The following is a 12,186-nucleotide window of genomic DNA, read 5'->3' on the forward strand; positions in this document are numbered from 1 at the left end:
GAATGGCGGAGCAGACTTAATGGACCAAATGACCTAATTTCTGTGCCCATGTCTTATACTCTTATGGTCTAAGTCTCATCTGATCCAGAGATGTGTCATAACATCACTGAACGTGCTAATTAGGAAAAAATCTGTAATCAAAGGTAGCTGCAATAACACCTTTGGAGTGTATCTGTGCGTGTGTTGAGAATTACAAGACAATTATGTTGAAGGTTATTTTTTGTGCTGCGAGTGAACAATGTCTAACCTGGCAGTTTCTGTACAAACACTTGTATTTGAGAATGCTCTTGATTTGATTTGATTATTGTATGAGTGTTTAAGTACAGTGAAAAGTTTTGTGAGCAGTACAGTCAGATCATAACAAACAAGGACTTACAGCTCACAGGGTGTTTAGACAGAGCGAGGCGTACAGGGTTATGGTTACATAGGAGGTGCACAAATGCCAGCTCAACATTAGGTTTGAGGTTAGGGAGATCCATTCAGCAGTCTAATAACAACAGCGAGGAAGCTGGTTTTGAACTTGTTAGTGTGTGTGCGTACGAGCTTTTGTATCATCTGCCTGATGGAAGAGGTTGGAAGCAAGTATGACCACGTTGGGAGAGGTCTTTGATGTTGTTAGCCATTCCACAGCAACTTGCGAATGTGATCCTGTACAGGGGTCAGAGACACAAAAGTTTCCTTTCTTTGCAAACAGCTACTTTAGATTGTCCTGCATTGTGTTTCAGCTTGTGGACAAATCGCGTTGTGGACAGACTCCAGAACAATCTCACTCGCAGCCTGAGGACTGCCTGTATTTATATTGTCAGAAGTTAGGGAAGAAATGGCAAAGGCATCATTACATAGATACAAAAAAAGCCTGAATAGGGAAGGGAATTGTACCAGAGCACTGGCAGACGGCTAATGTCATTCCTATAATTAAAAAAGAGAAGGAAAATTCCAGGGAACTTTAGACCAATTAACTTAATGTCAGTGGTAGGAAAGATTACAGAAGTTTTACTCAAAACATTGCTTGGCGACACAGAACCTAAACATTGAACTCAGCGATTTTCATCTTGCACTCATTGTGCAAGGAAACTACTTAGGAAGGAAAGAACAATTTATACAATGTGAGACAAGGGTGTTGATTGGTTGGATAGCGGTTGTGATAGAGAGGCACCAGGAACTGCTGACTGTCTTGGTGACCTGATTAAATTCAAAGTCATTAACCTCAGCGATGGTCCCACACAGATGAGGATGACTCTCTTCCACACTCAGGGTGAGTCTGCAGGTGACTGGACACACCAATTGAGCTACTGCAGGCTCTGTTACACTGGGGCAGGTGGTGGTCAAGGGAAGAGGTGGGTGGGCCATTGCTGTGACAACACACTCCTTTCCTCCGGGTTCCACTTTTTCCTGAGGGTGAGTCTGGAGGTTCTCAATACCTTTCCATGTGCTCCTCCTCCATTTTGAACAGTCTTGGGCTGGTCATTCCCAGGTTTTGATGTAAATGCCGTACTTCCCCAGTGAGGTCTTGAGGGTATCCTTAAAGCGTTTCCTCTGTCCCCTGTCCACAGCTCACCTGCCGTTTCAGAACTGGGATTACAGCACCTGCTTGGGGAGTCTCATGTCAATCATGGGGACGATGTGCCCAGTCCTGGAGTGGGGGTGGGTGGGGGGTGGGGATGTTGCCTCAATGCTGGGGATGTTGGCCTGGTCAGGGACGCTGGTGTTGGTGCGTCTGTTTTCCCAGCAAAGTGGCAGGATCTTGTGCAGGCAGTGTTGGTGGGACTGCTCCAGTGCCTTGAGGTATCTCCTGTAGACAGTCCATGTCTCAGACCCTTTTAGGAGGGTGGGAACCACTATAGCTCTGTAGATCTTGGTGTTGGATCAGTTCAAAGTAGACAAGTCAACTCTGAATGGTTAAGATATTGCAGTGAGGATTCAGCAGGGACTGGCTGTCTCCATAGACCTTTCTTTTCAATATAATAGGTGAGCCTGATGCATCTCTATGCCAACCACCCAATCAGCACTCGGGTCTCATGCTGGATAAATTATTCCATCTAGAGTTGGTTTTCTAGCATTTCAATCCTGATGAGTATGAGATTTAAAAAAACCTTGGACTTTATATCTCTTTCCAGCAATGTTTGCCCAAAGGTGCAACATCTAGAAACCAAAAATGTCATGAAGTGGATTTGAAATCAGTAGGTCATGTTTCAGCAGAGAGAGGGTAGAGAAGGATAATGTTTTTGTGGGACGTAGGTGTACATCCCTAATTTTTTTGATGGCAACTAACAGTCAACCGTACGTTATCTACCATCATGTGTCGGCCAAACTGGGTAAGGATGGCAGATTTCCTTCTCTGAAGGACATTAGTAAACTGAATGGGATTTGACAACAATCAAGAATGTTTACATGGCTTTTAATTCCCGATTATTATTGAATTCAAATTTTACTATTTGCCATGATTGGAATTCAAACCTATATCTGCAACACCTTAGCCCAGGGTCAGTGACATTGCCACCATACCAGCCCCCTCCCTAATTGTAATAATATGGTCAATCTAAGATGTTTGAATTTTCAAAAGGTCTCTGATAAGATGCCATCTATTAGAGCCATGCCAAATGTCAATGCAAATTGAATCAGGAGACAATTAACAAAATGGACAGCCAAGTGCATTACAAAACCAATGGTACAGAAACAAAGACAGGGACTGCTGGGGAAACTCAGCAGGTGTGGCAGCATCTGTGGGGAGAGAAAGCAGAGTTAACATTTCAGGTCCAGTGACCCTTCTTCAGACCTGCAGCGCAGGTGAGTATGAGGGGGTTCATTATGTTAGGCAGAATAAAGGGGCCACAATCTCCTTGGAAACTAAGAATCGAAGCATTATCAAGGAGTGAGGAGGCCTCAAGTTAAGGAGAAAGATCACTATAAGGACCTACACAAATCAATGAGACTGTAAAACGCAGCACAGTGACTCAGTGGTTAGCACTGCTGCCTCACAGCGCCAGGGACCCAAGTTCAATTCCATCCTCGGGTGACTGTCTGTGTGGAGTTTGCATATTCTCCCCGTGTCTGTGTGGGTTTCCTCTGGATAATCCGGTTTCTTACAGTCCAAAGATGTGCAGATTAGGTGGATTGGCCATGGGAAAAGCAGGGTTGCAAGAATAGGGTGGGGGAATGCGTCTGGATGGGATGCGTTTCGGGGAGTCAGCGTGGACTTGTTGGACTGAATGGCCTGTTTCCACACTGTAGGGATTCTGTTTAAAAGAAAAAAAACAACATGTAAATGGCATTAATCCCCAGAGAGCGACAGAATCAATAGAGAAGATAAGTTAAACATGTATGCGTACTTAGTTAAACCATTAATGGAGCCATGTGATCAGTTCTGGTCTCCACATTAATAAAAAAGGATAGTAAGGCACTGGAGAATATACAAAAACAAACTTACAAAAGTGGTTCCAGACTGAGAGGTTATAAGTTTTGGTCACAAACAGGCACTTTGCTGTAGCAAAAACTGAAGGGTCACCTGATGACGGTTTTAAAGAATACAAAATGATAAGATTAAGCATTTGAATAGGATAGATAAGGAAGATGGTACCACTTTTGGGGACATTTTGAAACCGGGAGCCTTCATTTAAGATAGTAACTATAGGAAAGATAATAAATAGATTAGAAATACAGGAGAAAATTCCTCACCCAGAAAGTTCTTAGAGTATGGAACTCTTAAGGGAAGTTGTACAAACCAGAGGGAGAATAGAAAAGGATGATATATTTGGCTGAGATGGTGAAAGAAGGGAAGTGGTTCGTGTGGGACATAACATCTTATACAGAACAGTTTGGCAGGATGTGTGGTGGATCCGATGATATTGTATAGAATTACAATGTTCCCTTGTTCCTTCCACCAGCCTGTTTCCATCGCCTCTGTTCCACCCAGAGATAATTTGAACCATCTTTATCAAAGGGATTGTGGCATTCCTAACAAATACCTTCACTGAAATGGGAGAAAACTGTCCTCTAATTTGTAACTGATTGCCAGTCTAGTTCCAGGGCGCCACATACCAATTTGTGTTAAAAGAATTTTATTCAATATCTAACCCCGTGCTGTCTCTGTTCTGGGAGTGTTTAATGGGGACAGTTTAGGAGGAGCTTTACTCTGTAACTAACCCCATGCTGTCCCTGTCCTGGGAGTATTTGATGGCGACAGTGTAGAGGAAGCTTCACTCTGTATCTAACCTCATGCTGATCCTATCCTGGGAGTATTTGATGGTGACAGTGTAGAGGAAGCTTCACTCTGTGTCTAACCCTATGCTGTCCCTGTCCTGAGGACAATGTAGAGGGAGCTTTATTTTCAGTTTGAGAGAGAACTGGGAACAGTAAGTGATCAAACGTTAACATATAAAAAGAGGGAATGGAGGCTGTCAGAAGGGAGGTGTTCTGACCGATTTAGCAGGAATGACTCAGTAGTTTGGAAAGAGTTGTGTTTGGACAGTTTAATTTTGCCCCGCCCTAATCCAAGCGATTGGCATCAACTGGTAACTGTGAGCAACCTGTCTGAAGGGTTAAGGAGGAAGCCAGTGCTGTCAGTAATCTGTAATTGGTGAACGCTGTGTCAGTCTGTCTCCTTGGAGACAGTGTGCTCATAGACAAATGTTGTTAGTGATGTCAATCACCAGTGTTTGACTATGAACAGCCAATGTGTTGAGGGAGGGTGAGAGTCTGTACCACCCATCAGCGGAACTGTGACGTTTTAAACACATCTACTGTTACAATCTGCCCAACAGTAACTTAACATTTCTTTCTTATTCTATCTCCGGAAGTTGTAGGATGCTGTTGCTGAGGGTTTGATGGATTTTATAATGTGACATGAGTTCCTCTTCTTTGTAAACTGCTGTTTGTCCCTTGTCAATAGTTGGTGTGTGTTTTGACAGGAAGGGATTGCGTCTGCTTCTTCACTCTCTGAATTCTATCTGCTGCCCTCCTCCTTCACTAACCTCAGGGCAATGCGGTGAACTGAGTTACAGCTCACTGTCAGATTGCTTGATGCAGATGGAACCTGAGAAACAGGAACAGGAATAGACGTTAACTGCCCCATGAACCTGACTCATTCCTTTATGACTATCTCATGTGTGTACGTCCTTCTCCTGAGGTAAAATAACCTGTTCAACTCCATGTACCTATATGATCATCTGAAACCCAAAAGCTTTACCTACTGTCTGTATAAATGTTTACCTGTTATGACATCGTGTGATAACCTGTTCCCAATATTTCAATTTCCCAACAATTCACCAGAATGCCGTCTGGGCTGGAGTATTTCAGCGATGACAAGAGGCTGGATAAGCTCGGGTTCTTTCCTTTGGATTAGAGAAGGGTGAGGTGTCTGACATTGAGGGGCATGGACAGGATGGATAGAAAGAAGCTACTCCCTTTAGGAGGAGGGTCAAGAACAAGGGGGGACACTTTAAAAGTGAAAGACAGGAGGTTTAAAGGAAATTTGTGGCAAGTTCTTTTCACTCAGAGGGTGGTTAGGGTTGGGAATTATCTGGGAGGGTAGTTGAAGTGGGAAATCTGAATTCTTAAAAGGTACTTTGAGCACTTAAAATGTCATAACATGCAAGGTCTGGTGCAAGTAAGTGAAACTAGTGTAGGTGGTAGTGCATTTTTGGTAGTATGGACCAGATTGGCCAAAGGCCTCCTCTGTACTGTGTGGTTCTCTGAGCTTGCTCCACCCTCCTTATTGATCATGGCTGACTTCCATGTCAATTCCAGCTGGCTGTCCAAACCACTTGATTGCCTCAGGAGTCAGGAGTCCAAAATCCACCTCCGTCTTTGACATGTTCAACAACGAGAACATCCGCGACTCTCAGGAGTTAAGAATTCCAAGCATTTACAATTCTGAGGGGGAAAAATGTTTCTCCTCATCTCAGCTTTAAATAATTGGCTCTCTGTTCTCTGTAGGTGTCCTGATGTTGGAGATTCCCCACCCAGGGGTAGGGGGAACACCCTGTCAGGCTCCTTCAGAATGTTGGGTGTTGGAATGGAATTGCCTCCCATTCTTCCTCACTCCACAGGGTGACTTAATCAAATGCCCTTTTAAAATCAATGTATATTCCATCAACTGGTTTCTCCAGATCTACCCTCAAATAAACATTCATACATTTATCAAATACAATTTCCCTCATTGTAGCACCATGTTAGCTTTGTTGGATTGCATTGTTAAAATATCTTTAACTGTAGATTCAAACATTGCGGTGAGATAGTTACGTAAATAAGAGTGTTGCTGTATGAGTAATCTTAAAAGCTGAGGCTAATGTGTAATGGGGAATAAGGGTTTGAATCCTGTCGTGGAAAGTGGTGGCATTTGAAATCAATTGAAAACAAAATTCTAAAATTGAAAAGCTGTCGATTGACATAGAAACCCATCTGGTTCAATAATGCCCCTTGAGGGAAGGAAATCTGCCGTCCTCATCTGGTCTGGTCTACATGTGACTTCAGATCCACAGCAATATGGTTTACTCTTAACTGCCCTCTGGGCAATTAGGGATAGACCATAAATGCTGGCCTGGTCAGTGACACCCATACCCCATGAACAAATAAAAATGTTTGCGATGGTGATGGCAGGCGAATTGGAACATCGAGGGCCGAAGGGCCTGTACTGCACTGTAATGTTCTATGTTCTAACAGGCGGGGGTTTCGAGTATGGGTGAAACAGTTAGAGGAGGTGGCAGAGATACAGAATGAACACCTTCCCATAATCAAGCTACTGCAACCACAAAAGATGCTGGAGTTAAAATGTGACACGGGGAGGAGGACGATGGCAATTGGAAGGATTTATAATCCGTTAAAGATCCAAGGTGAAGACAGAAAGTATAATGGACATCCTAAAAAAAGGAGGGAAGAAGGGCAAAGAGAGATCATGAGAATAGAACAGTGGCGAATGTAAAAGGAAACATGTGATTGTATAAAGTGCAAAAGCATAAACAGAGGAAGTGTAGGATCAAGTTGTGTTGAGCCAGGGTGCCTGGCTAGTCCACTTGATGAATATGTCCATCTGCCTGCACTAGAGAGCAGGGTGTTGCCAATACAGCAGGATAGAAGATGGTAGTGGAAATATTGGATCAGATAAAAATAGATAAACAGCATGTACTTAAAAGGTTGGCAGTGTTTAAAATAGAAAGGTAGTCTGGTCCAGGTGGTTCGCATCATGAGTTCTTGAGTCACAGAATCATAGAGACGTACAGCATGGAAACCGATCCTTTAGTCCAACTCATCCATGTGAGCCAGATATCCTAAATAAATCTAGTCCCATTTGCTGGCACTTGGCCCATATCCCTCCAAACCCTTCCTATTCATATACCCATCCAGATGCCTTTTAAATGTTGCAATTGTACCAACCTCCACCACTTCCTCTGGCAGCTCATTCCATACACGTACCACCCACTACATGAAAAAGTTGCCCCTTTTAAATCTTTTCCCTCTCACCATAAACCTACGTGCTGTAATTTTGGACTCAACCATCACAGGGGAAATGACCTTGTCTGTTTATTCCTATCCATGCCCCTCATGATGTTATAAACTTCTATAAGGTCATCCCTCAGCCTGCAATGCTCTAGGGAAAACAGCCCCAGCCTGTTGAGCCTCTCCATATAGCTCAAACCCTTCAACCCTGGCTATGTCCTTGTAATCTTTTCTGAACCCTTTCAGGTTTCACAATATCCTTCCTATAGTGGAGACTACTATTCCAAAATTGGTCTCACCAATGTTCTGTACAGCCCCAACATGGCCTCCCAACCCCTGCAGTCATTGCACTGACCAATTAAAGCAAGCATACCAAATGCCTTCTTCACTATCCTATCTACATGCGACTCCACTTTCAAGGAACTATGAACCTGCACTCTAAGGTCTCTTTGTTTAGCAACACTACCCAGAAACTTACCATTAGGTGTATAAGTCCTGCCCTGATTTGCCTTTCCAAAGTGCAGCACCTCACATTTATCTAAATTAAACCCCATCTGCCACTCCCCAGTCCATTGGCCCATCTGATCAAGATCCTGTTGTACTCTAAGATAACCTTCTACAGAATCCCTACAGCATGGAAACATGCCCTTTGGCCCCACAAGTTCACACCAACCCTCCGAAGAGTATCAGACCCAAACCCATTCCCCATATTTTACCCCAACCTACACATCCCTGAACATTGGCGGCACGGTGGCACAGTGGTTAGCACTGCTGCCTCACAGCACCAGAGACCCGGGTTCAACTCCCGCCTCAGGCGACTGACTGTGTGGAGTTTGCACGTTCTCCCCGTGTCTGCGTGGGTTTCCTCCGGGTGCTCCGTTTTCCTCCCACAGTCACAAAGATGTGCGGGTCAGGTGAATTGACCATGCTAAATTGCCCGTAGTGTTAGGTTAGGGCTGTGGGTAGGTAAGGGGTAAATGTAGGGGTATGGGTGGGTTACGCTTCAGCGGGTCGGTGTGGACTAGTTGGGTCGAAGGGCCTGTTTCCACACTGTAATCTAATCTAATCTAAATATAGGCAATTTAGCATGGTCAATTCACCTAACCTGCACATCTTTTGGATTGTGGGAGGAAACTGGAGCACCTGGAAGAAACCCACGCAGACACGGGGAGAATGTGCAAACTCCACACAGACAGTCACCTGAGGCTAGAATCGAACCTGGGTCCCTGGTGCTGTGAGGCCGCAGTGATAACCACTGAGCCACCGTGCTGCCTTCCTCACTCTCCACGACATCTCCAATTTTGGTCTCATCTGCAAACTTACTAACTATGTTTACATCCAAATCATTTATATAAATGATGAAAAGCAGTGGACCCAGCACTGATCCTTGTGGCACACCACTGGTCACAGGCCTCCAGTCTGAAACATAACCCTCCTCCACCACCCTCATCTTCTACCTTCAAGCTAGTTCTGTATGCAAATAGCTGGTTCTCCCTGTATTCCATGTGATCTAACCTTGCTAACCAGTCTCCCATGAGGAACCTTATCAAACACCTTACTGAAGTCCATATAGATCACATCCACTGCTTTGCCCTCATCAATCCTTTTTGTTACTTCTTCAAAAAACTCAATCAAGTTTGTGAGGCATGATTTCCCACACACAAATCCATGTTGACTATCCCTAATAAGTCCTCGCCTTTCCAAATATGTGTAAATCCTGTCCCTCAGGATTCCCTCCAACAACTTGCCCACCACCGACATCAGGCTCACTAGTCAATAGTTCCCTGGCTTGTTCTTACCACCCTTCTTAAATAATGGCACCATGTTAGCCAACCTCCAGTCTTCCGGCACCCCACCTGCAAATATCGATGATATAAATATCTCAGCAAGAAACCTAGCAATCACTTCCCTAGCTTCCCACAGAGTTCTCAGATACATTTGATCAGATTCTGGGGATTTATCCATCTTTGTGTTTTAATGTCCTAGCAGGAAGGGAAATCTGCCATCCTTACCTGGTTTACAGAGGAGCTAAGGGTGGGAATTGCAGAGATTCTGGTTATGAACTTGCAGTGCTCCCTGGATCTGAGGGCAAGCCAGTGGTATGGAATATCGTGAACATTACATTGCTGAGCAAGCATGGAAAGGAGGAATAAATCTTAAAGTACAAAGCATTCCATTTAACATTGGGGCAACTTATGGAGACAATAATCTGGGATCAAATTAACTAACAGTTGCAAAGTATTTGCCAATAAATTGAACCCATTTGGAGGTATTAAAGTTAACTTGAAATAATGAAGAGTGTTAATGAGGATAGTCTGATTAATGAGTATTATGAACACATACCTGTTCACTCCGCAACACTGAGCAACATTCACATTGAGCCAACCTCCTCCTGTTCCGAGGAACAAGACATTGCCAGCCAGCCCCTTGAGTATGGATACTGGATCTTCTACACATCAAGTGCACTTTTCAATATTCCTTGTTCCCCTGCCCAACAAAAGTCTTTGATTGCAGTCTTAAAAACTTCAGTGACACCCAACAGCTGTGGCTTTTTGTGAGGGGAGAGGGTTCTTGAGAATTTCATTAAAATTTGTTTGAAAATGTCTCTCCTATTTCATCCCAGAACAGTCTGAATTGCCTCATTTTCAACACCTTTAAGGGGAGGTACTTGTATTGCGGTGATGTCACAGGAGGCACTAAGTTAACACTTTGGGAGTGTGGGTTCAAATCCCACCATGACATTTGGTGGATTTTAAATTCAATTAAAATAAATCTGGAATTCAAAGTGAATTTCAGTGACGGTGACTGTAAAACGATCATTGATTCTTGTAAAAACTCAACTGGCTCACTAATGTCTCTTCAGGAAGGGAAATCTGCCATCCTTACCTAGTCTCGTCTATATGTAACTCCAGATCCACAGCAATGTGGTTGACTCTAAAATAGCCCTAGCGAGTCACTTAGATCAAAGGGCAATTCGGGATGTGCTACAAAATGTCGATTCTGTCAATGACGCTTAATAAACGCAGAAATAACCCTTCATCAATCGGGATACCATGGGAATTTGTGGGAACTACATTTTAAGAACAATGGTAAAAAGTTGGAGAGGGTACAGAGGGAATAACTCAGAATTGGTATTATGCCAAATACTTTTGGAAAGTCTTTAGATCTATAAAATGATACATATTGATATGGTGCTCCTAAGGTCATCAAACATCCTGAGGTCCGTTGTAGCATTGTTGCTGTTCAAAGTGAATACTGAGCCACATTTCGGCTGTGTGGGCCAGATTATCAAACGCTTGGCTAAAGCAAGGTTTTAAAAAGGATCTGAAAAGAGGGAAGCAAGGTGGTGAAATTTATGAAGGAAATTCCAGAGCTCTGGGCCTTAGCACTGCCACCAAAAATGGAAAACCAGGCGGGTGGGACTAATTTAGTTTGGAAGTATGGTCTCCATGCACTGGTCTGACTGAAGGGTCTGTTTCCATGTTGTATGATTCTATGATGGGAGACCAAAATTGGAGGAATGTATGAGGAATTGTGGGACTGGAGTAGGTTATAAGGAAGGGTAGGTCATGGAGGGACAAGAAAGGCTGAGAACTTTAAAATATTGCATGTCTGTGGGCTAGTATTGGTTACAGACTTTGGGAGTGAAAGGCAGTCAGTGTAAATGATGTATGAACTTCCCATTGATCCTTCAGGCACTGACACCGCCCACTTCGTTGAGAATAGGAATCAGCTGAGGTAGCTGCTCCACACTCACTCCCCTCTCATTCTTTCCTGTGCAGTTTCGACGTTGAGAATGGCCTGTCTCCTGGACGCAGCCCGCTCGATCCTCAGACCAGCCCCAGCTCAGGGCTGGTGCTACAAGCAAACTTCAGCCACAGCCAGCGCCGGGAATCCTTCCTGTACCGTTCTGACAGTGACTACGACCTCTCCCCAAAGAATGTCTCCCGGAATTCCTCCATCGCCAGCGACATGTGAGTGACATTTACTCTTATTCCTCTCTCTCTGGTTAATGCTCAAATCCATTTCCCAAGCAAGGAGGAGTACACTACACTGTTTGAATGGTGATGGAGTCAGTGAGGCCTGTTCCCAATGGGTGGAGGCAAGGTGCAGAAACTGGACTCTGACCGTCAAAGTCAGGGACCCTGATAGGGTCACCAGTTCTAGGTGAACGCCTTCCTGGTGGTTTTGTCACTACTTCCTCACTTCCCTCTGGGGATACTCTTTGGAGGGATGGTGTGGACTTGTTGGGCCGAAGGGCCTGTTTTCACACTGTAGGGATTCTATGATTCCTGTCTCCAGTTGCCCCCACACACCAACTCACACCTTTGTTCCATCGTCATGGTACCCCCACCCTCAGGCATTTTGTGGAAGCCTCAGTTGATTGAAAGGACACATGGTGTGATTGATGGGGAGAGAGAGGAATAAACTGACTGTCTTGAAATGGTTTTTGTCCCCTCCTTTGGCCGGTTACCAGGAGTAGCTATCTCAAGGCTCACCCAAGACCTGCCCTAGCTTCACGGTTCTCCGAGCCAGTCCTTGCCCTGACGATGGGAAAGTAAGTGAGATCAGTTACTTGAATGCCAGTCTATTCACCTTTATCACAATCTACTAACCACAAGACAAAACTGCCCAGAGTATTGGTGTGTGAGACCAGGGGTAAGAGTGGGAAGAGCAAAACAAAGCAGGGCTTTTACTGTGGGGACCCACTGTGGGGATAATGTGCCCTGAGGTTAAAGTAACACTGGACAC

At 44.4% G+C, this 12,186-nt stretch overlaps 1 protein-coding gene across 8 annotated transcripts in view; it reads left to right on the top strand.

Annotated features, from left to right (window-relative positions):
* The window catches only part of LOC132828788 (cAMP-specific 3',5'-cyclic phosphodiesterase 4C-like), a 331,268-nt gene that overhangs the window by 249,946 nt on the left and 69,136 nt on the right, over nucleotides 1-12,186 (top strand). For 6 of the 8 annotated variants that reach the window (XM_060845876.1, XM_060845879.1, XM_060845877.1 and 3 more), the window contains 2 exons: nucleotides 11,217-11,408; nucleotides 11,912-11,992. In XM_060845876.1, coding sequence (XP_060701859.1) covers nucleotides 11,217-11,408; nucleotides 11,912-11,992 — 273 coding nt within the window. The remainder of the gene's footprint in view (nucleotides 1-11,216; nucleotides 11,409-11,911; nucleotides 11,993-12,186) is intronic. The other 2 variants (XM_060845880.1, XM_060845881.1) reach the window with 1 other exon arrangement.

Source organism: Hemiscyllium ocellatum, chromosome 28 (assembly GCF_020745735.1).
Source record: "Hemiscyllium ocellatum isolate sHemOce1 chromosome 28, sHemOce1.pat.X.cur, whole genome shotgun sequence".
NCBI classification, from domain to species: Eukaryota; Metazoa; Chordata; class Chondrichthyes; order Orectolobiformes; family Hemiscylliidae; genus Hemiscyllium; species Hemiscyllium ocellatum.